This window comes from Marmota flaviventris, chromosome 10 (genome assembly GCF_047511675.1).
Source record: "Marmota flaviventris isolate mMarFla1 chromosome 10, mMarFla1.hap1, whole genome shotgun sequence".
NCBI classification, from domain to species: Eukaryota; Metazoa; Chordata; class Mammalia; order Rodentia; family Sciuridae; genus Marmota; species Marmota flaviventris.
Window position 1 is genome coordinate 25093578 of NC_092507.1, and position 24978 is coordinate 25118555.

The following is a 24978-nucleotide window of genomic DNA, read 5'->3' on the forward strand; positions in this document are numbered from 1 at the left end:
CACGCCCTAATTTTTGCCTTCCAGTCCTCTCTGCTGCCACAGCAACTTAATTGAGTTCTCATCCAGTTCCTCCGGTGTGTGTCTCCCTGGGATCATCCCGCAAAGGGGTCGCAGAGCCCAGGGGGAGGCAGCTCAGGTCCTGCAGGAATTTGCTGTGTGACCTTAGAGAAATCACCTAAACCCTCTGAGACTCAGGGACCTTGTCTATAAAGTGAGGACCATCATCAAGGATCCAGTGGCTGCACCTCTGGTGGGAGCAAACTCTGGTGCCACCTGCTGCAGTTTGATTCTTTGTCTTGGTCCCCACGTCAAACCTAACACTAGGCAGCTCAGGGTACAGCAGAGAGAAGGTGCCACTGTCACAGGAGTGACTCCAGGGGTCTGATGAATGACTAAAAGATGAGGGCAGGCTGTAGAGAAACCACCAGGGTGGGGACAATATCCTGGGGGACTCCTCTTCCTGGAATAGAGAGAAGAAGAAATAGCCCCAATACAGGGCGGCATGGCAAAACTCTGCACAGCATCCAGGTCTTCAGCGGGCTACAACAGGTGTAGGAAAACCCCATCAGGAGGGAGCAAAGAATGAACTCACTCACTCTTTCCTCCTCCTCAAATCTCTTGCTGATGCTCCTGTTGATCTAGTCTAATAGAAAGCCAGAGGGAAAGGGGGGAATTCTGAGGTTTCCCACAGGCCCATCTCCCCACGCATGGAGGGTAGAGAAAGCAAGGGAGAGGATCTGGAGGAGCAGGAGGTGTAAGGGTAAAAGAAATTGAAGTTAATGCATAAAAGTTAAAGCGTAAAAGATCGGGTGTTGTAAAAGTTTCTAAGCTGCAAGGTCTGAGTTAGCTGTTAAGACAATGCTTAGAACCACCCAGTAAACATTTCCCCTGATTGGTTGTTTAATAACTGAAGGGGTCTGTGTGGTTGCACGCAGGCATTGCAGGGCCTGGACCAATCAGTTTAAATGTAACCCCCTCCTTAGGAATGACCTATCACTACAGCCTGACCTGTTCCCGCCAATGAATGAACCAATCATGTTTAGGAGTTGTTGTTCAATTTTCCCGCGCCTCATGATGATTTGTTCTGATGTATACAAAGCCCTCCGCCCTCCCCAAAAAGTGTACTTAAGCAATCCTCAGCCCCTACTCGGGGCTCTGGGCTGCTTTCCCTTCTTTAGTGGGCACGGAGCCCCAGCATGCTGGTTCAATAAACCCCCCCTTCTGCCAATTGCATGAGTGGTCTCTTGGTGGTCTCTTTCTCCGACGTTTCGCGGGACCCTTACAGAGGCAGAGGTCTGGCCAAGTGGATCTTCATAAATATGTAGTAAACAAAAGACTTCACCAAGGAGTTTCACACCCTGCAAAACTGAATTGTTACTATAATGAAATCGCTGACACACACCAAACTCTAGGAATATAACCCACAGTGCTAGGGTGAGAACTATTATAGAAACCAATTACTGTATTTCACCGGATCCCATTTAAAATAGTTTATTACAGGGTGAGTCATTTAAGTTTTCTAAGGAACCACAAATGATATTGTGGGCTTCTTTCTTCCCCCCAGGCCAAATTCAATTCTATCTCAATGACAAAGCTTGGAGGCGATTTGCATACAGGAAGCAGAAATAGGAGAATTTTCCTGAATAATTCAGAACCAAAGGCTCTTTACTGCCAAATGGAATGAGGTGGGGTGGAGGTGGGGTGCTGGGGTCTCAAGAGCAAGGTGAGATTAATGAGGGAGATTGTAACTGGGAATCAGCAGGACTTCCCCAGCTCCTGAGACCAGGTGATGACTTTAACCAGGTCGCTTTAACTTGAGAAACCCTGAGAGCATCTCCCACCTCCAGTCTCTCCCACACCTTTCTGGCTCTCAGGAATTCCCCAGAGTGTTCATTTCCAAGGTTAATCTCCCAGGACCCTAGGCATCTTTCCTCTGTACTGTCCCCACATCTGCAGGCTTCCATGTTGAGCATTTGAGAGTTTTCTTGACTCTCAATAGGCAGGACCTCAGCAAACTTGGCCACCGAGATGGTGTCAGACCTTGCTCCAAATCCTGCAATAGGGGGACCTGCCAGTGTGTGGGATGGCACGGGGACACTGAGAGGCCTCACACCGAGCACTGGGAGGACGGAGGGGTACACAGGGTGACTCCGTTCACAGGGACACTGGAAAAGACTCATGGCCGGGCAGAGAGAGGTTGGGGGTGCTGGGGGTCAGGGGAGCAGGTAGGCTGGGAGGGAGTTCAAGAGGGCCCTGGAAAGATTCCATGTCTTGAATGAAATACGAAAATATGGTAGGTACAGCATTGTCAAAGCCCCAAAGAACTGTACATTTACAATGGGTGATTTTATTTTATGTAAATTATAACTTAATAGAGTTAATTGAAAATAAAACAAAGCAAAATGAGTCTTCAGTGGCTCTAATAACTCAGAGTAACTTAGGTTGACCTACAGTAAGGCCTTTAAAAAAGCCAGTTGCCCTGCATTCTCCTGCCTCCTCCTCTTCTATTCTCTTTATTCTTTAGGCTCCAGCCATGTGGGACTCCTTGCTGTTCAATACTGGCCAGGCCTGCTCCCGCCTCAGGGCCTTTGCACATGCTGTTCCTGCTGCCTGCTACTCTTGACTTTTCTCCCAGACCTCCAGCTGCCTCACCCTCTTTCTTCCTCCAGGCCTTTGATCAAATGGCACCTTCTCAGTGGAGCCTGCCTGGTCTGACACCCATCTGTCTTTTCATCTTGAGTGTGCACACACAGACAGTGTGCACACATGTGCACACAGTTCTCTAGTCAAACAGAAGAGTTTGGTCCTGGAACACACGCTGCTTTTCTGAGCTTCTCTGCTTTTACCCTTGCTGCTCTGTGTGCCCTTTCCTGCTGCATCCTCTGGCTGCAGAGAGAGGTAAGGAAACTTCCTCAAGGTCACACAGCTATTCAGTGGCAGAGGTGGGATTCGAACCCAGGCCAACCCACTCAGGACCCAGGAACTGAGCCATTGCATTAGAGTGTCATCTATAGGCAAACACAAAGGGAGGGCAGCGGAAGCATTGAGGCTGAATTCCTTCTGTTCTGTTCCTGTTCTTTCCCTCCTTCTTCCCCACCCCACCAGGATCCTCTTTAATTTTGCTCCCTCTTAGAATCGTAATTAAAGGAGAGAAACACAAAGAGAGATTCTCCCCTTCAAACCTTTCTGTCCACATTAACTTCACTATGGGGGGCCTGGGGAATTCCAAGTTCGCCCAGTAAATTGCTGTTGCAGTACAACATAAAATGTATTTAAGCAATTACACTCAATTTTTTTTTTTCTTTTTGGTAAATTGACTTCCGTTAAATGGGGCTTCATTAATGGAATCTGGCTAGGGGAGAATCAAAATAAAAGTCGCTCCGTTTAATGCCTGTGGCTGATTAGGGAAGTCGTGGCTCTGAGTTCCTCAGCACAAAGCTCTGAGCCTTTCTCTTGCTAATGGGAAGGCTCAGGGCGGACTGGACTGCGTGGGGAGCCATCCATCTCTTCTTAGAAGCTTTTTGTGCAGTCGGGATTTGGGGGTGCTAGGAGACACTCCCCACATGATGACCACAGGGACTCTCAAGGAATTGGAGAGAAAGGAGATCATGGTTTAAATCCTGGCATCCCTGGAAACTGGCAGCCTCTGGACAAGGTTCCTTCATGCACCAGCCAAGCCAGAGTGTGCGAGGGCTCTGAGCTTCCTGGACCTGTGGAGTCCCCGGAATTCTGTCACCTCAGATCCCAGCTGTGATGCACCATTCTCCGTGCAGGGTCCACTCCTGGGTCAATGGCATCTGGCTTCATGTCCCGAGAGCTTCCATGGGAGATGTCCCCCAACTAAGCCACGCACACAGCCCATGTGGGACTCAGGGGTGAAGCTCCCTGCATTTTGGTGCTGAGCTCACCCACCCCTCCGTGCCCGAGGATGCTGGGGGGATGGAAGACAGGGGAGGGAGGCTCTCGCTGCCCTTTCGGTGCTCCCAAGCCCTCTTCCCTTCTCACCAGCCACCAGGGTTGGACAGGACCCCAGGGTGCAAGCAGGGAAGCCCTTGGGTCTTGGTCAGTGGTCAGCCAAGGGCACCAAGGTCCTTATAGGAGACTGGTTCCTGCTCCTGCCCCTGGCCAAGCTACCTCTGCTCCCTGCAGCAAACCTTTGTCAACTCCGTGCTGACACCTGGTCTCAGCACAGTGATTTCCATGATCACCTTCCGACAGCAGGTGCCTGGGTTCTATGTGTGACGACGAGCCCTTTCCCAAGACAACCCAAGATATTAGACGGGTTTCAGAAACTCGTGCAGACCTCTAGGAGGCCAGGCCCTGGGAGTGGGAGCCACAGCTCCCTCAGCTCTGGCCTTTGAAAAGGGCCCCTTGGCCTCCCCAGGCTCTTCCCCAGAGGCACCTGCCTGTACCTTCATGCAGGCAGCCCCCGGGGCCTGGGATCCCGATAAAGACTCAACTCCAGGCTACCTGGGGTGGACGTGGGGTTGGTTGCTGTGCTCTGGTCACACTGAAGCTTCCCAGCTCTACATGCTCTTTAGAACACCCCTCCCCGTCACCCAACCCAGATCCCACCCTCCCCTGTGCCCCTAGGGCAGTTGTGGCCAGCTCTCCCCACCTCACGCCTCACAACCCCGTGGCTTCCCACAGGGCTGCAGAGACAGCCTCTGGCCTGCCCTCTGCTCCCAGCCACCTTCCATGCTCTGGGATGGGTCAAGGCCCTGCCTTGCTGGAAGGCCAGCGGTGAAGGGTGCACCACAGGATTCAGAAAAAGTCTAAACCTAAAATCACCTTCCTTCCCTGATGAAACCTGCTCTGGGCTCCAGCCGAACCAAGGGGCTCATATGTTCTGGCACAGGGACGACACTGTGCTACGCCCCTGTGCCTTTGCACACGCTCTTCCCTTTCCCTGGGAAGCCCGTTCCCATCGCCCCACCTGACTACCTGGTGAAACAGTGCGGGTCCATAAACCTGGCCCACTGCCCCTCCCCCACCTCGCCCCTCCACCCTGTAAGCTCCCTCCACACCAAGGACGCACACCAGCCACCGTTTTGGGTACACCAAACTGCAATCATCTTTTGATGTGACCACCTTCCTGTTAGAAGGTGAGCTCTGTGGGGCCAGGGGAAGAGGCTCTTGGTGTCAGTATCTCTGGCAACACTGCACCTTGCCTGGTGACCCACGCCACAGAACAGGGACTGGCCGGCTGTGGCTTGCTGCCTGTCTGTGTAGATAGTTCCCCTGGGTCACAGGCACACCTTGTGCACATTTACACAGCATCTGTGGCTGCCTCGGTGTCCCAATGGCAGAGTTGAGTCATTGTGCCAGAGACAATGACTTGCAAAGCTAAAAATATTTGCAGGAAAAAATGTTGCTGGCCCCACCATAGGAGTCTCACCGACAATCGGGTTAGTGAGTTAAAATTTCATTTCCAAGTACAGCATCATAAAAGTGCCAAACACAGTGTAAATGTTCCATCATAACGTAAAATGACTTCAACATCCATGTAATTGACAATCGTGTAACGCAGGATCGAGGCCTTTCCTCTGACCCTGGATGTGGTCCACACGGTATCTACCTTGTGTCCATCACAACCGTAACGACATTCTCCATTTCCAGTTTTGCTCCAGGTCTTCCAGGCAGCAAATATGTATTGAGCACCTACTGTGCGCCAGGCACGGTGCTGGTCCCCAGGGAAGCTTGTTCCGGACTCCCCTGTCCCTGGGGGGGGCTCCTCCAGGGGGGTACAGTATTGAGGAAGCAATTCTTTGCAGAGACGCTCCTGGGTGGAGTCACTCCAAAGCCTCCAATGGAGCTTCCATCGCTGCGACTAGATTCCTCTCACACTCGTATTTCATCAGTTATGTGATGTTTAATTTAAATCACATAATTACAATAACAAGTATGACTGGCACTGACAGAGCTGGCAACAAACCCAACCAATTCTCAGAAAGGGCAAGCCTCAGCTGGCAGGAGCGGGAGCGCACAGGCGCTGTGGGCTGCGGCGGCGGGTGCTGGGGCGCCATGGGCACTGTGGGCACTGGGCAGGGTGATGGGCTGAGCCTCGGGAGGGAGCGCCAGCTGGTCCCTGGAGTGGCGATGGTGGAGGGGCCAAGGCTGCTTCCTATACAGGCTTGTGAGTCTGCAGGAATGAACGCAGGCGGTGAGGCGCTGTCAACATCTCACGACGGTCCCCCCTCCCATCAGAAGGACAAGTCTTCAGCTCTTAGATTTGGGAAAGACTTCAGCGCCTCCCAGGCCCTGTCCCCAGCTGGGTAGGAAGCCCAGCAGTCACGACCTTGCCATGTCTCCTACAGCAAGCACTCATCTCCCTGCCAGTTCTCTCTTCCCGCCCGTGCCCACCCCACGCCTCCTCTGGCTACCCCTCCTCCTTTAGGTGGACCATCCCTATCACCGTCACCACCTCCTCAGTCCCTCCGCCTGGATTGCTCCCCATTCTCCCAGCAGCTGCTGCCCCCTCCTGGGACACTCCTCAGAGGTGGGCGCCTCCCCAGTGCAGCCGCAGAGGGGCCTAGGAAGCCCGGTGGGCAAATGTCCCTTCTCTCCCAGAAGAAACGGATACACTCAACCAGTTATCAGAGCTCGTTCCTGCTTGGGGAGCTCCAGGGAGTCCACAGGGACCGCGGCAGGTGGATGTCTTCCTTCCTGACGCCTGGCCCTCTGGAGGACATGTGTCTGCTCCTGGGAGCATGGGGACATGGCTCCGGCTGTGTCTGCCCTGGGGACCAGGGCTTTGCTCCTGACGTTTGGAGAAAGTCCTGGGGGTGGCTCCATGTCACTTTCCCTCCTTTCCTAGAACTGAGGGGTGGTGGGCTTCCGGCCCAGAGGAGAGGAGGCAGCCCTGGTGTGGCAGTGACAGACGGGTTCAGGTCTGAAGGTGGGAATTGGTGGCGCCTGGTTTGTGACGCATCCTGCCAGCGCTGCCAACTCCTTCCTTGTCGTGTCTCTAGGTTTCAATCGGGCAGTTCCCCCTCTTTTCCGCGCACTGGAAGGCTTTGAGGATCAGCCTTCCTTCCTCGATCCACAGATCCTGGAAGGGGCAGCCTTCATGTGATCTTTGGGTCGAAGCTGATTGGATCAGAGTGGTCACCTGACACAAGCTGAGCTAATCAGTGCATGGAACTTCTATCTGGAAGACAGGGCCCTGGGGTCCCTGATTTGGGGTTACTTGGTGGACACAAGGGCTGAGCACTCACATTTGATGAGGAAAGGCTCAGCGGGGCTGCCTTCCAGGGGCACTGGGGAAAGGGCCCCAGTATCACTTCTTCCTCTTCCGTAGCTGCCTCCTCACCCTGCCCCTTGTGTGATGTCCTGTGGGCCTGCTCCAGCCTTCACAGCCTGGTGACCACAGGGCCTTGAACTCCACCCTGACCCCCTCCCTTGCTCACTTCTCTGCCTAAACGGAGACTGTCTGGTTCATGCCCTGTCTGCTCCCGACACAAAAGCAATAGGTTCAGGAAGGATAAGGGCTGAGGGCCAGGCCTCTGGAACTGGACAGTCCTGTATTTGAATCCAGGCTCCATCGTCTATCAGCTATGTGGGCATGGACGTGTGACAGGCCTCCTCTAAGCCTCAGCTTCCTCTCTGTGCGATGGGACTCCTTGAAAGACTGTGCTTCTGTCCATGTGTCCAGAACCGTGCCTGACACAGTAGGTACCTGGTAGGTGTGAGCTGTATTCCAACCTTGCTTAGGTCTGAGAGGAGGAGCCGGGGTCTTACCAGTCCCTTGAATCCTTCCTCCAGAGGACAAGGATTAAGCAGACCCCAGAAAAGCCTAGGGTAGACCCCAGAGAAGCGTGGGGACAGAACTGTGCTGGGTGGAAGGACAGCATGCTCTGTGGTACCCCGAGCAGCTAGTCCCCACTCTTAGCCCCTCCCCCAGCTCCCGCTCCCCAGCCAACCAACTTCCCCTGTTAGTGGCAGATGTGATTTAGAGAAGGAAGCTGCCCTGGCAGAGAGGTGGCAGTGCATGCCCTGCAGAGTCCCCCAGAGGTGCCATTTGGGTAGCGAGTCTCATGCAGAGGGAAGGGAATGTTTGCTGATGGCTTTGGAGGGGTCAACAGGCCGTGTTTGCCTGGCTGTCCACCGCCATGTTCCCAGTCCTCTCTGGGCAAAGGGACTCCTGCACAGGGTGGAAAGCAGTTTGAGGTAGAGGTTTAGCCCTGGGGTCTGGGGGGAGCCTGCCCGGTAATCTCAGCTCTGAATTTACTCTTTGGATAAGTAACAGGCCTGCTTTGGGCTAAGCTTTGCTGTCCATTTAATAAGGTCCACAGTAGCACGGACCACGGGGCCCCCTGTCAAGAGGGTGAAGGGGGAGGAGCACACAGACACTCCCAGCACAGGGCCTGCCCAGAGCAAGGGCCAGACACACACACTAGTGCTGTAAGGTGCATCCCCTCCCCATCCCCTCCCCATCCCCTTATTGGGTGTTAGCATCCACATATCAGAGAGAACATTCCATCTTTGTTTTTTGGGGGATTGGCTTATTTTATTTATTTCCATTCATTCACCAGTAAATGTCATAGCAGTATTCCATTGTGTATATATACCACATTTTCTTTATCCATTCATCTGTTGAAGGGCATCTAGGTTGGTTCCACTGCTTGGTTATTGTAAATTGAGCTGCTATAAACATTAATGTGGCTGTGTCACTGTAGTTTGCTGATTTTAACTCTCTTGGATTAGACAAAGGGGGATGGAGGGAAAGGCAGGGGATAGGAACAAATTGGGCATAACTTTCCTATGTACATGGACGAACTCACCACAATGAGCCTCCCCATCAGGCACCACCTCAAGACTGGGATCCCAATTAGAATAAGATATATTCCATGATATGTCAAAATACACTCGACTGTCATTATATCTTAAAAGAACAAATAAGAAATGAATGCTCTGAACCAGGAGTGCCAATGCCACACGTCCCTCTCTGGGCTCACTCCTGCCATGCTCTGCTGGCCTCATTCTCTCTATGGCAGATGGCGACTATGTGAGGCCAGGACCATGGCCATCCTCGTCCCTGACGCACCTCTCACCTCCATCATCAGAGAGAACCCGAAGATCTCAGTTCTCATTAGAGAAAGCCCGTGGAGGCCCCTGATCAGTTCAGGTGGGCGATGTGCCCATCCCTGGGGCCAGTGCGTGGGTCTCAGGAGGAGCCCTGGCCTGGTGTTTCAGTTAGCTTTTTTGTCACTGCGGCCAAAAGACTCAATAAGAGCCACACAGAGGAGTAAAAGTTTAGATTTTGGCTCATGGTTTCAGAGCTTCAGTCCCTAGACACTGACTCCATAGCTCTGGAGCCAAAGTGAAGCAGGATTTCATGGTGGAAGGACGAGATGGAGGGAACAGTCCCGACATGGGAACAAGGAAGGAGAGAAAGAGAGAGAGGGAGAACTGGGTTCACCTGAGATGAAATATAAACCCCCGAGTCATGTCCCCCCAAGGGACCTACCTCCTCCAGTCACACCCTACCTGTCTACAGTTACCACCCTGTTAATCCATATCAATGGATTAATCCACTGACTAGACTACAACTCTCATAATCTAATCATTTCACCTGTAAAAAATTACGGCAGTATCTCACTTCTGGGGGACACCTCGTATCCAAAGCATAACAATTGGTGTGGGAACAGTTCTCCAAAAGAAGGAATATTCTCAAAAGAAGGGAGAGATATTAGGCAGGCCAGTCACAAGATGTCCACGTGGTTGGAAGAGTCAGTGGAATGGGCTGAATGATCTGGGTCCTCACATAAAGCGTGGGGGTATTCCTCCTGGACTTGGCTTTGTCCTAAACCTATTCTAGACTTTGCTAGAGGTAAAGGCTTGCCTGCTCCTCTCCATGTTGATCCCATTCCTGTGCCTGGTCATCTGTCCCATTTCCTGTCTGGCTGTCCACAAGGCCATTGGGCTGGGTGGTGACATAACACCCAGCTTTGCTCAGCCTCTGCCCTGGAGTGGATCCAGGCTCTGTGGGTACCTCTAGATGCAGGTGAAGTTCTATGGGTCAGTCTACCTGCTGGACCTGCAGCATCCCATGACCAGGAGACAAAGGGACTAGATCTTCCACGAATGAGAACCAACCAGTGTGAGGAAAGACTTGCTTGAGTCCCTTTAAATGTTCAGATTTAGGCCATTTATTCTCCTTCCACCTGTCCACTTCCTGAAGCACTTGGCCTTGTTCCATCTGGTTTCTTCCTCCCTTGGCCTCAGTGTCAGGAAGTTCCAGACTCAGTAGAGGCCAAATACATGAACTGAGGAGTCAAATAAACCCAAATTTGAAGCCACTCATTGCTGTGTGGTGTGGGACAGATATCTTTCTCTCTCTCTCTCAGCTTTCAGAGATGATGCTTCTAAACCATTATCATCATTTCATGGAAATACCATGGTTTCTCTTGATTATCAGTTCCTGGCATGAGGTCAATGCCAAGGAGTCTGGGTCTAACTGCTCATGGCCTTGCCCTGCCCCTGCCTGGCTTCTCATAGGCAGGGAGCCCTCAGTGTACATGTGCATCCCTACGCTGGAGCCTTCAGTGTATGTGTGCATCCCTGTGCTGGAGCCCTCAGTGTACGTGTGCATCCCTATGCTGGAGCCCTCAATGTACATGTGCATCCCTATGCTGCAGCCACCTCTCAAACTGCTCGTCACTGGTCATTGAAGAAGCAGCCACACCGCCCCAGCAACTCCAGAACTATTTATTGAGATGTGTGTGCACGTGTGAGTGAATGAACTGAGCAAATATAAGAGTGAATTAATTGGTGAGCGAATGAAGGAATTAGTGACTTAATGAGTCAGCAAGTGAGTGAGGACGAGTGTGTAAAATTAAGTGGATCCTGCTCCCTGCCCCACATCTAATCCAATAAGCAATGGTGTAGATTTTTCATCTTTATTAACGTAAGCGGGGGTTAGGAATAGCATGGGAAAAATTGCAGACCACCAGCTGCACACGAAAGATAATGTGCTCATTTCCTACGGCTACTTGAGTGAATTACCACCGATGTAGTGGCTTAAGCAACTCGAACTTACTGTCTTATACTTATGGAGGTGAGAAGTCCCAAACAGATTTATCCCTGGGCCAAGATGGAGGGGTCAGCAGGGCTCCCCCTCTGGTGGTTCAAGCTTCCAGCTTCTAGTGACCACCTTCATTTCTTAGCTTCTCTTTCTCCATTTTCAAAGCCAGTTTAGGACCTTCAAGTCTCTGACTCCCATCTCTACATCTGTCATCATGTCTTGCAGGATGGACACTCTTGCCCTCCTCTTCAGAGGACCAGGTGATAATTCCAGAGCCACCTGGAGAAGCCAGGCAAACCTCCCCATCTCAAGAGCCTAGATATAATCTCATCTTCAAGGTCCCTTCTGCCAGGGGAGGCAACAGGTTCACAGGTTTCCGGGATGTGGCTCATTGGCGGGTGATGATCTGACCAGCCATAGACACCTTGCTCAGAGCGTAAGTTCAACCAGTGAGTCCCATTCCAGGAGGGAGGACAAGAAGAGGTGCCTGTCCTGGGTACTTTGGGTCTGGTTGTTGTACTTGAGCCCTAGCACTTTGCAGAGCTAAGCAATGCCTGGGTGCCCTTGAATTTGAGAAATCCTTTGACCGTGGTAGGTGGGGTGCAGGGGGAGGGTGTGGGGGGCATATGCTGCTGCAACTGAGGGTCGACTCGGACCCTGAGGTTCCTGGAGATGATGGACATTAAGCGCAGCATGGCTTAATGCTGGGTGTATATTACTATCAATTGGGAGATTTCTTTTAAAAATACTTTATTTTGAAATAAGAACAGAGTTGCAAAAATAGTATAGAAATTTTGTGTTTATACCTCACTTGATTCTTTTAAGATATCCTAAATAACCGTATAGAATTGGTTGCTCAGAGATTGTTTTTGTCCCTGAAATTGAGTTTATTTAATGCTTTTTTCAGGATTAAGAACTGGGTATGGATCTGGGGGAAGGACACCATGCGGTGAGATGTTCTATTGTGACATCAGAGAAAGTGGGGGTGTGGTGATATCAGGGTGTCCCGTTACTACCACCCTCCCCTTCGACCAGTTGGCTGAGGTGGTGCCTGTTAGCTTCCCCCATTCTGAAGTCACTGTCCTTTTCCAGCCCATGCTGCAGGGGACAGGCAGGCCAGCTGCTTTTACTCCCATCATTTAAATATGGGCTTTATCATCCACCTCACTACTTCCTACAGACACAGTTGTAAAAGGATTAGTCTTGACCACATTATCTGCTGTAAGGGCAGAGCTAGAGAATTTGAATTCATCTCTGTCTGGCTCCAAGGGCCATGGAACTACCACCAAGGAAAGGGGCGCTCACGGTCTTCAAGGGGACTTGCCCAGGCAGAATTTTTCCATTAGTAGGTCATGAAATCAGTCTGTGGATTGTATTGCAAATAACAAAAGAAGGTAGCGGAGACTAACAGACTAGAAAATGAGAGTCTATCACACATGTAGTAAGTAGAGTTTGGTACAAGTTATTGTTTATGTGACCTCCATGCTTAGCTGCCTTTATCTTTACACTGAGGATAAAAATAGCAGCACTCAGGGTTGTTATAAGAATTAAATGAATTGATACACATACCATGATCACATAGTAAGCATTAAATACATAATAAGCATATATATAAATGAATCATGATGTAAAATGCATTTCTTATCAGACTACAGCTGAAATGTTTGGAAATACTAAACTCACATCTCTGGACCAGGGCTCAGCAGACTTGTGACCCCCAGCCTACAGCCTGTTTATGTAAATATAGTTTTATTGGCACATAGTCACAGTCATTTGTATTGTCTATGGTGGCTTTTGAGCCACCATGGCAGATTGAGTACTTGCAACAGAAACTCTAGAGCTCATAAAACTTAATGTATTTACTGTCTGCCCCTCTAGATCACTGTGCCTGCCTGGGGGTCATTTCATAACACACATGTTCCTCCTTAGGCCCAGAAGGAAACTGGTAAAGTGCTCTCTTATGATAAAGGTAGTTTACACTTATTCAGGGGTCATCATGTTCTGGACACCTAAGTGGTTTGTCAGAAGGACAACACACAACGGTCCCACTACCAGCCAGATCCAAGCAAGTGGGGGTCTGTAAGGAGGAGAAGGGGGTCTGGCTGGAGGGGGCCCTTAGGGTCACTTGCTTTGAATCTCCAGACATAGGGTGAAGAGAGGACCCAAGAGGGGCCAGAAATGAGGGGGAGCATTAGGTATTGGGCTAAGAATGGAGACACAGGATCAGCGGAGCTTGAGGGGATCGGCGGAGCTTGAGGGGATCTTGTGGGGAGGGATGACAAGAGTACTTAATGACAGGTGACGATCATTGGCTCTTCTGATGAAGGTGTAGGAGTGCTGGGCTTAAGCCTGGAAATGTGAATCCACGGGGTAAGTTGGATATTAAACAGCTTGAGTTTGGCCGCCGAGGGAGTGCACATAATCACCTGAGCAGGACCCTCCCATTTTGGTTTTAGAGGGGGCTTTTCCCCCCGTGGGCAATAGTAAACTAGTTGACCAGGTGTTAAGGAGGTGATCTAGAGGGGCAGACAGTAAATACATTAAGTTTTATGACTGGGGTCAGGAAGGAGCCAGTCTTGATAGCTTCAGAGTTCAGAGCGTAGATGGAAGAGGAGGGGCAGGGCATAGGTTTCTGAGATGGGTAGGGGTTCTGTAGGCAGTCCGGGAGGAACAAGGGGACGGCCATACATGACTTCAAAAGGTGAGAGATTAGAAGGCTTCTTTAGCAAGGTTCTAATCACAATAAAGCCAAGGGGAGCACCTTTACCCAGTCCAGGCTTAATTCCATGGTAAGCTTGGTGAGGGTCTAAGGGACCGATTGGTCCTTTCAACCTTTCTGGAAGCCTGGGGGTGGTAAGGGCAATGGAAATGCCAAGGGAGTGATAGCATGTGAGCCAGTCCCTGAGTTATCTGCGAGGTGAATTCTGGGCCATCGTCTGATTGGATAGAAGTAGGCATCCCCAAACGGGGGATTATGTGAGTAAGCAACAAGAGATCAACTACCCTAGAGGCCCATTTGTTAGAAGTGGGAAAGGCTTCGACCCATCCCGAAAAAGTATCTACCAATACAAGAAGATAAAAATGTTTTTTACTCGGGGCATGTTGGTGAAATCAATCTGCCAGTCTGCAGCTGGGGTATGACAGCGGGCCTGATGAGAAGGGAAAGTTTAGGTGTTAATGGAGTATTGGTATTGGTTCTCTGGCAGATCTGACAAGGGGAAGTGATCTGTTGTAGGAGGGTCTTATTGTGTGGGGAAAGGGTGAAAAAAGAGTGAAGGAAAGTAGTGAGACTCTGGACTAGAATGGAATAGAGAGTGAAGAAACTGGAAGAGTTGTTGGGGATCTTTGGGCAGATCCCCAGTGGTAATGAAGAGTAGCGGAGAGGAGGTAAAACTCTGTAGGGCGGCTGATCAAGCCACTTGATCGGTCTTGGAATTCCCCATAGTATTAAGGGAGGAGTCAGTTTGGTGGGCCTTGCAATGGATTATTCCCAGTTGGGAAGGCAGCCTGGAGTGTGGGAGATCAGGATATGGAAGACATATTATATAGGGAGAGGGTTTTTCCCTCCTCTAGCTCGCATGCCCTTGTGGCAGCTATGAGTTCAGCTTGTTGGTTGGTGGTATTGAGTGGGAGAGGTTTTGCCTGTATGATGGATGCGAGGGAAACGACAGCATACCCTGCCACTTTAACCCCTTCGTGTATAAGAGGGCAGGGGTCCCTCAGAAATGGTAGTAGGGCAGGGTAAAATCGTCTCTAATATCTCCAGGCATTTGTGGACAGGATCTTGTGAGGGAGAAGATGGGAGGAGGGAGGCAGGGTCAAGGAATGAGACAAGGAGGGATAGAACTCTGGAAGGAGGAAGTGACTGTAGCCCCTTGTAAGTGAGAAAATCCTTTAGACAGTGAGGAGATGAGATGGTTAGTGGGGAGCCCAAGGTAAGCTTGTGTGCTTCTTTCTGGAGGTCTTGGGCCACTGCTAGGGCTCTGAGGCATGGGGGCCAGCCCCTGATGGTGGGGTCAAGCTGTTTGGATAGGTAGGCCACTGGTACAAATGTGGGGCCATATTCCTGACTCAGAATGCCCAGACTTTGTCCCTGTTTCTCATGTATATAGAGGGTGAAGGGTCGGGAGAGGTCGGGGAGAAGCAGGGTGGGTGCCCAGAGGAGGACCTTTTTAAAGAGCTTCCCTACTGCTGAGAGTAGGGGTTCATCTTGGGGGTCCTTGGCCAGATTATATAGCGGCCTGGTGAGGAGGGAGAAATTCCAGGCCCTGAAGTACCCAGCCAAACCAAGAAGGAGAGTATGTCATCTTTGGTCTTTGGTGTAGGTATAGACACAATCAACTGTTTTCTGTCAACTGTAATGGCCTTTTTCCCTTGAGAGATATGTGACCTCTTTACATGCTATTTGGGCCTTTTGTGGAGAGGCCCGATATCTCTTTAAGGCCAAAAAAGTAGGAGAACTGTGTCATCTGTTGAGCTCCCCTTGGATGGGCTAGAAGAATTTGTAGAGGTTTGCAAGAGGTGCAGAGAGCAGGATTGGATCAGAGCAAGAAGAAAGCCTGGACATAAGTGATCTCTACCCATTTAATTGTAGAGATCCCTTAGAATGGAGGGATCCAGGGACCCAAAAAGGGGCCATCTGCTTTGGTTGTCTAAGGGATAAATGGGCCAGACCTGGGTGCTATATTTGATCAAGAGGCATTGTAGGGGAGAGTCGACCAGCAGAGAGGGCACATTAGCCATGTAAAGAGGAGGGAAGAGGACGCAGAGAAGGAGGAAACTGATTTATTGGCAAAAGAACCAAAAAATCAGGAGTGCCTAAGTGGCAGGGTCGAGCTGCAGCGATTGGTTGTCACCGAATCCTGACAGTTGAAGCTCTCATCCTGGATGGAGCCCGAGCCGTGGGAGACCTTGGCTTTTTGGGACCCCTCCTGGAGAGGCCAGATACTTCCAGGGCTGGAAAGAGGGGAGAGGCAGGGCAAGAGAGAGGAAGGGGAGGGTAAGTGTCTCTCTAGCAGCGGAGTCTTAAAAGTGAAAGGACTAGGACTTTAGGAATCTGCCCAAGGGAGGAGTCCCTGAGGGCCACCGTAGCCTTAAAGGCTGTGGTGGGGTGCTTTCCTCCCCTCAGGTGAGCAAAGAGATTTGCCGGACGATAATCAACATATTGCAAGAGGGTGGATTCAGGGCACTGGGGGTGAAAAGATTGGAGTTCGGAGGCCAAGGTTTGTCCAAAGAGGTGTGGACTATCTTGAAAGCCCTGAGGAAGAACAGTCCAGGTTCGAGAATGTCTGGTGGTGGGATCTATCCAGGTAAAGGCAAAAAGATCTTGTGATTTGGGGGCAAGGGGAATGGAGAAGAAAGCATCCTTTAAATCAAATCTATGACCGAGAAGTAGGTGGCAGTGTGGGGGATCTGAGACAGCAGGGTGTATGGGCTGGGAATCAAAGGATGTATGGGCCTAAGGGAGGTAGGTCCTGAACTAAGTGACAGGACCTGTTGGGCTTTTCTACTGCTAGTATGGGAGTATTGTAAGGGGAATGAGCAGGACGGAGGTACTTCTTGCTAAGAAGGTCCTGAATAATAGGTTGTAGGCCCAGAAGAGCTTTTGTGGACAGGGGGTATTGAGCCTGATTGGGGAAGGTATTAGGATCTTTACTGGTGAGCAGGAAACGGTGGAGGGGGTGTGGGTATCCCATACAATCAGGTCAACCAGGTTCGTAGGTAAGGGGTCCTTTTTAGTATGGTGTTTCATGTCAGCCTCACAAGTGGAGCAGAATGGCCAGTCCTCACCAAAAGGGCCAGAAAAGATGAACAGGCCAATTCTGGGGCCTGACTGATGCCAGGAGCCCGGATGTTGATTGTTGTATTGAATTTAGAGAAAATACCTCCACCGAGCAAAGGAACTGAACATTGGGGCATAACTAGGAACATCTGAGAGAATGGGAAGTTGTCTATGGAACAGGGTAATAGGGGAAGAGTCTTTCTTGGAAAAATGGTCTTTCCTCCTACCCTGACAATAGGAGAGGTGGACGGCACTGTTTGCCCCCAGAATTCTGTCAGGACTGAGAAGGTAGCCCCAGTGTCAAGGAGAAAGTCATCCTTGCACCTATCCATCTGAATCCGCACCCTGGGTCCCTGTCTATTGATTATTATGGCCAGGGACAAGGACCCAAGGCTCCATCAATCTTCGATTGCCATGCCCAAAAGGTCAGAGGGTTCCCTGGCCATAGGCCTCCCACGGGATCTAGGACAGTCAGAGCCCCAATGACCTTGTTGTTGACATTTAGGGCATGGGGTACACGGAGTGTGTGGTGCAGGGCATTCCCTGGCCCAATGTCCCTCCTTGCCACACTTGAATTAGGTGCCGGGGTGGGTGGGTTGACCTGTGGTGATGGGCAGCGACCCAAGGAAGCACCCTGCAGGGCCTGGGCGAGCATCTGAAATTTCTCAGTCTGGGGGGTGGCAGGGCCTTGTTCGAGCTTTTTTAGTTTGGCCCAGATGTTGGGGTAGCTTTGCAAGAGGAAATATGTCATAAGGACATGACGGCCATCTGGGGTTTTGGGATCTAGGTTATTGCTTAAGGGTTTTTGTAAGCTGATCCAGAAATTCCAATGGGGTCTCTTGTAAATTTTGGAAATTATCAGCCTTATGTGCCACTTTTTTGAGCCCAGCAATAATACATGCGGAGAATCGGTCCCTACTCTGTATGCCAGCTTGTGTATAATCCCAGTTGGGAGTTTGATCTGGGGCAGCAAGTGGCCCCGGAGGGTGATTTGGATTAACTCTGTGAGTTTCGTCCGCATGGGCTCTGGCAAGTTCCCAGACTCTGGTACATTCCTCAAGGAGAGTATTAGCCAATAACATATAAGTGAGGCTATAAGCCTGGAGGACCCATTGAAACTCTCTTATGAAAGTGGTGGGATCTGTGGTGAATGAGCCCAACCTTCGCTCGAGTTGCATGAGGTCATTCATAGAGAACAGGATATGTACCAGGATAATGCCCTCAGGTCCGGCAACCTCTCTTAAGGAGGCCATGATTTGTGGGACTAGGGAGCAGGACCTAGTTTGGGGGAAACTAAAGGTGTCAGCCGAGTCAGGGGGAGCACCTGAGGGGCTGGACGGAGCCGATGTGGGAGGTCGGTAGGGAGGGGGTTCATCTGCCAGATAAGTCGGGAGAGAATGAAGAAGAGAAAAAGCCTCAAACATAGGGGAACTCCTTCCACTTTTTCGAGTGCTTGCAGAAGTTAAACAGCTCTCTGAGAATTGTGGGATCTAGGGATCCTCCTGGGGGCCATTGACTTTGATTGTCTAATTGATAGTAAGGCCAACCTTGTGTGCAGAATTTAATAAGGGGGAGTCTGCAGGGAGGAAAGAAGAGGCCCCCATAGGTCAGGAGAGGGACAAGGATGGTTGAGAGAGAGAGAGAGAGAGAGGAGTGCCTGTTCTTCCACCCCTCAGGACCTCCCACTCATGAACCAGGTTCCAGAGAGTCCACTGTGACTGTGAAGGTCATGGTGGGGTGCATTTCTCTCCTCCAGATTGGGCGTCAGAGGTTTGCTGGACGATCACGGTCAAAGCCCCTGTGTAGCCCGTCTGAAGTTGGATACCCGATAGGGGAACTCACCTACTGAAGAGCCAGTGTTGTGTGAGTAGTAGCAGTGCTGAAAGAGTGGACGAGGACGGCAAGCCTTGAGAGAGGGGGGCCCTTGAGCAGCGAGGCATTCCCCCTCCTGGGTCTCGGCACCAATGAAAGATCGAACAAGGCTCGTCGTCGGAGAAAATGCCTGGTTATTGAGGAACAGCTCTGCATATTTATAGAGCCAGGGGTGGTTTGACAGTTATGACAGTTTAACGGTTGAAGGGTTTGACAGCTGGCATGGGGTGCTTTCTGATTGGTGGGTAAGGATCATGTGAGCCAGCAGGGCTCACCATTGGATGGCTCTTCTCAGGGGATGGGGAAGTTAGTCTTTGGAGGGGGGGGACTCCCAACAGTGAGCCCCAGCCTACAGTCTGTTTATGTAAATATAGTTTTATTGGCACACAGTCAGTCATTTATATTGTCTATGGTGGTTTTTGAGCCACCATGGCAGATTGAGTACTTGCAATAGAAACTCTAGAGCTCATAAAACAATGTATTTACTGTCTGCCCCTCTAGATCACTGTGCCTGCCTGGGGGTCATCTCATAATGCAGAGGCTTCAGATGACAATTCCCAGGCCAGGTGTCTTGTCGCTCTCCCACAGTGGCAGGCACCGCCTCTGCAGGCCACTCGAGGCTGTGTGACTTTGGGCACTTGGGTCTCCAGAGGCTCAATACCCTTCTGGTTTGGACTGATGCCTGCACAGTGGCAGCCAAGTGACATGGCACTTTTGGTCAGCAGGAAACAGATGGCGACTCAGAATAATTCCAGGAGTGTTTAATAAAGTGATGATCTACAGGGTGAGGGCTAGGTGCAGGAAAGTCACTGGATATATGAAAGTGGCAGAGTCCTCAAGGGCCAGTAGAAGCCTAGCTGTAATCAGCCTAGGCAGGAGGGGACAGGGGAAGGGAGCAATTCCTGAACCTGAAAGGAGAGTCATTTCGAGGGGACAACTTAGGAGGAGCAAAGACCTGCAGTTGGGGGAGGCATCCAGCTCCAGGTGACCCTGTGGGAAGGGAATCAGCAGCACAAATACCCCAACTTCACCTTTCTCCATCCCTGATGTAATGGGGTCCCCATAGGCCAAACTGCAAGGGAGGCCACAGGGCATGGAGTCTTCGTATGGCCCCTGTGTGTCAGCTTCCCAGGATGGAGCCAAATAGAGAAGGGTAGAAAGGGAGTATGGAAGGGCAGACTGACACGTGTCCCTGGCACTGACTTAGAAAGCCAGGGATCAGATTCCCTAGCCTCCTGACAGAGGCACATCCGCATCTCCCTTGCAAGTTGGTAGTTTGGCCTAACAGGTTGCCATAGCTTTGCACTCTTGCTGCCTCCTCCTGGATCTGCCAGCCTCCAGATGGTTATCATGGGCTTAGTCTTCCTGGATTGTATCCTCACGAGAAGGGTAGGAAGTTACGCACAGAAGCATAGACAAACTGTTCTCTGTGTGTGTGTGTGTGCGCGCACGCGTGCACGCGCGCACGCATGCCTGCATGTGCATATGTGTATACATGCCTAAGCAGTCTGATTAATCTGTGTCGACTTTAGCTAAAGTTCCTCCTCAAGTCCCATCTTTGGATTTCAGGAAGAATCCCATTTATCTCTGCAGCCAGCTCAAGCTCAACAAACAGGTGAGCCGGTCTCTGGCCCCTTGGGAGAAAGAAGAAGAGTGAAAAAAGCTAACCATGCTGGTAAATATCCCCAGAAAAATCTGCTTTATTGGCCAGATCCCCCTGATGCCAACACACACATACACACATGCAGATTTCCTCCACTGGCGTCTGAGATGACAAAACTGCAGCATGTCACCTGGAGGGGCTTCCCTGGTGAGTTCAAAAGCTTAGTTTATGAGAAACCTGGGCTCACAGGGAGGAAGGGCATGGCTTAGGCAGCATGACCACCTGTAGCAGAACTGGGGCCAGAATTCAGGACTGGGGACTCCAATCATTTTCTATCTTTTTTTTTTTTAAATGGAAGCCAAAAAATTGAAATTATCATAGAGTCCTAAGAATGGATTTGGCAAAAATGCAAATTGTAATGTGGTTGTAGGCAAGTTTCCTTGTCAGGTTCGGCAGTGGAGACCACACATCTGGACCCTGGACCCCCAGGATACAGCTCTGTGCAGGCAGGATGAAGCATAGGCTTGAGATAGACAGTGCCAGTCAAAATCCACACTCCCAGCTGTTAATAGCTGTCTTGACCTTGAACTTGTTATTTCTCATGTCAATGAAACTCAGTTTTCTCATCCTATAAATATGACACTATCACCAACCACAGAGTTGTATTAAATCCAATTCCACGTAAGCAAGTACAGAGCAGGGTCTGAAGGTCAGCAAACAACACTTTTCTTGTCTTTTTCTTCCAACTGGAAGCTTCCTGAAATATTCTTTAAAAAGACAGAAGCCAACTAGTCTGAGTGTGGCAGTTAGAGCTTTGTGTTCTAACGATAAGGAATGGGGACCCTGCCTGGGAGCGTGGGGAGGCTTCTGAGGTGTCAAGAATGCTACTGCATTCTCATGGACTTGAGGGTAATTAATAAAACCACAAGTTTCTCCTCCCTCTTTCCCCTCAAATTTCTTCAGAGAAATGAAGAGTTCATACTCATAGCCGGAGTGCTCAGGTTTTAAATTAGACAACTTTGTCCTGACAGGAACAGAGTCACACCTGTCATAGCCGATTATTTTTAGAGTTACTACTAAACCCTTTGTACAGCAGGAGCTGCCACTGTTCAAGGCAAACAGAAAGACTTCACATTTTATCATGACAGCTCGGGGGCCGTCCACCCCCTCCTGTTCATTATTTCCAGCCAGTCTTTGGAAGGGATGATGCGGCATCCTGACACTCTTACAGCGAGGGAGGCAGACCCTGGTTACTACACCCAAGAGATTTAAAGCCCTCAAAGCAGAAGAAAACCCCTCTGCCTCCAGGAAGCCAAGGAAGATTGTTCCCAGAGGAATCCGCAGCTCCATTGCTTGCTTTTGATAAACCATCAATCGCTCTGGAGAGATGAAAAATGACCCTTGTGGAACCAACCAATCAGAGCCTCTGTATGCAAATGCAGGCAAGTGGGGGCCAGGATTGGCCCGCTTGAGAGTGACGTCACAATTCTCTTCCTCTGACCCAACAATAGGACCACCACTGAAAAGGCCAACCGGGGACTGCAGCTCTTCCCAGAGAGAAAAAAATCGCCACAAGCGGAGCACCTTGTAGATTGCTCCTGGATGTGCCCGCAAAAGTCTCTGCTGTCCAAGGTACTGAATCCAGAAAAAAAGCATGATCTTGTGAACATGGGAGAAGAAGTCCAGCTGAAGCCCAAGGTGAACGTCTCTTCCTACATCCACTTTTTGTTGAATTTCAGAAACAAACTCAAGGAACAGCAGCCAAATACCTACCTTGGTTTTAAAGAGTTCTCTAAAAAGTGTTCAGAAAAATGGAGATCCATCTCAAAGCATGAAAAAGCCAAATATGAAGCCCTGGCCAAGCTCGACAAAGCCCGCTATCAGGAAGAAATGTTGCACTTCGTTGGCAAGAAGAAAAAACGTAGAAAACGGGACCCCTTGGCCCCCAGACGGCCTCCATCATCCTTCCTGCTCTTCTGCCAAGATCACTATTCCCAGCTGATGAAGGAGAACCCCACCTGGTCAGTGGTGCAGGTAGCAAAGGCCAGTGGGAAGATGTGGTCTACAGAAACAGAGATGGGAAAGCAGCCATATGAACAGAAAGCAGCTCTCTTGAGAGTGAAGTACTTTGAGGAGCTTGAAGTCTATCGGAAGCAAAACCATGGCATGAAGAAAATCCTGGCTAAGAACCAGCAGAAAGGCAAACCTGGGTTGGGAAAAATGGATACATCCAGTCCAAAAAAATAAAGTGCCATTGAACTCTACTTCCTGGCCCTGGTCTCATGAGTGGTGTTTGAATAGCTGTTGCCACTTGTGTTGGGGAATTGAGTGGCTTTGGAGAGAGGTTGGGACTGGGGGTGGGGGGTGGGCGGTGGCTTGGAGAACAGGTGGCAGCAATGTGTAAATTGCGTGGAGCAGAGATGTGAAGGTCAGAGTCATGAGGCAGGAGCCCCAGGTTCCAAGTGGTCTACTGGGTTGGAAGACCCTCCTTGGGTCGGGGTCAGGTGTGGGAAGACTACTAGACCCAGCTCTGGTGGTGGGGGTGACAGGCTGGAGCACAGCTCATGGTTCCACTCTAGGTCCCATCAGAGAAACATGACAAGACTGTCAACAGGAGTGCACCCCATAGTGGCACCACGTCCAGCAAAGGTTAGGCAGCTGGACTTCAGATGGACTGGCAGGGACCCAGGGTTCCTCCAGTCCTTCTGGATACGAAGTCTCCAACAAGTCTTAGCTTCCCTTAGTGGGCCAGGATGAAACCCCAGCAGTGTCCGTAGTTAGGACGAGAAGAGATGCTGATTGGGCAAATAAAATGAGGTTCCTGACTACAGCTCTTAGACTCGGAGCATGTTGAATATATAATCCCCTGGCACCCACTCCTCCTCTCCATCACACACAGCACCCCAACTCCCTTTTGTGACTCCCTTCTGGGACCAAGGCTTGATGAGAGGACAGAATCACTCTGGCCACACTGACTCATGGGCATATGACCCAAGCTGACCCCATTAGAGCAGATCTAGGGCTTTGTATAGGAGTCCTGGGAAGGGTGGCGCTCCCAGAGATGCTGCCAGCTGCCAGCAAATTACCACCCAATAGCCTAAGACCAAGGCCAAAATAGTAGAGCCCCTGGGCATCGATCCTCCTGGACATGACCCTTAAGATGTGACTGAATGTTTCTCTCTTTTGAACCTAGGATGGCATGAGTTAGGTTTTCTGCTTCTTGACGGTAATTTGACGTGAGCAGGATGGTACTACAAGTGTCTGTACAGTAACTGGATTTTTTTTCCCCAGGCCACAGTACACTGTGGGCAACGTTTCATTCCAATCAAGGTAGATTGAAACAGAATATTGTGAAATGGTTCTTTTGACTTCCTGATATCACAAAGGCTGGCCTCAGATGCTGAGCTGATTTTCTGTCCCCGAGTTAGGTATGTGGCACACTTCCCCGATGCCATGCCTAACCCCACTTTCTACTCCACAGCACCGTTTAAACTTCCAAAATAAAAGTAAAAATACATAGTTTCAAAATGTCTTTTAGAATTGTGTGAGCCATTAGGGATGAGAGGTAAAACAAGAACGATTTAGAAATTTATTGTCTGGAATCAGGCTGGTTAGGGAGTCTTCTCAAGTGCCGGGTTCCGTGTTGGGCAAGGGGAGGCGCCACATGGACTGTTGTTAGGTCCTTGTCCTGCGAGAACTTTCCTTCCAGTGACAGAGATGGACTTGGCCTGAATCACAGCACTCCAAGGCACAATGAGGAGAGTGAATGCTGGGAGGGAGTGGGTACCACCCCTGACCCCACCCTGAAGTCTCCACGCGGGAGCAGCCTAGTCTCTTGGCAATGTGTCCTGGGCTGGCAAAGCTCCGGCTCCCCATCACCCCCAGCTGCTGTGCCAACTCAGTTCTGATTCCCCTCCAGCCCATCCTCCACCCTCTCAGGAGACACCCTCTTTTTCTGCTTCATTGAGAAAATAGAGATCATTAGACTTAAGTGCTCTGTTTTCTTTCTCAAAATGCACTTTACCCCCTTCGTTTCCTGTGGTCTCAGGTCTCCTGGGGCACTCTAGCCCTCCTCTAGCTACTCCCTGCCCTTCCTCTCTCAGGCCTCTGCTCCTCACTACAAGGATGCTGAGCCTTTGGTCTCAACTGTGCCCAAGTTCACTTGATGTTTGTTCCAGTCTTCATACTGGCAGGACCTTGGGCCAATGTGCATTGCTCTGAGACTTTAGCTTCTCATCTGTGGAATGGGATGACACCTGCCTTGCAGGCCATTTTGTTGAATATGTAAACATATTTGGCACAGTCCTGAACACCTGATAGGCACCGTGGTTGACACCCTCTAGAGTGGCAGTTCCATGATTCCCCCATCTGGTGTCTACACCATTGTTTGACCCCTTCCCATTAAATGTGGGCAGAACTTGTCACCTAACTTTTAATCAATAGAGCCTGGCAAAGGAGAGGGATGTCACTTCCCTGGTTATGTAATGGTATGTAATACCCCATCTCACTTCCCAGTCTGCCCAGAGATTCTCCTTGCGGTTCAGTGAAATAAGCAGCTGACTTTAGGAAACCCACGTAGCAAGAAATTGCAGGGAATCTCTAGCAGCCAAAGGCAGCCTGAGGTCTACATCCAGCAAAAAAAAAAAAAAGGAAGAAGCTCTCAGCCCTGCAACTGCCAGGATCTAGATGCTGCAG

General features: G+C 50.5%; 2 protein-coding genes across 2 annotated transcripts in view; one reads left to right on the top strand and one right to left on the bottom strand.

Annotated features, from left to right (window-relative positions):
* Positions 1 to 24978, bottom strand: part of Csmd2 (CUB and Sushi multiple domains 2) — a 539902-nt gene that overhangs the window by 278592 nt on the left and 236332 nt on the right. The window lies entirely within an intron of this gene.
* Positions 21952 to 22530, top strand: Hmgb4 (high mobility group box 4). The gene has a single exon (XM_027937018.2). It carries the CDS (start codon positions 21952 to 21954, stop codon positions 22528 to 22530), a length of 579 nt encoding a protein of 192 aa, XP_027792819.2.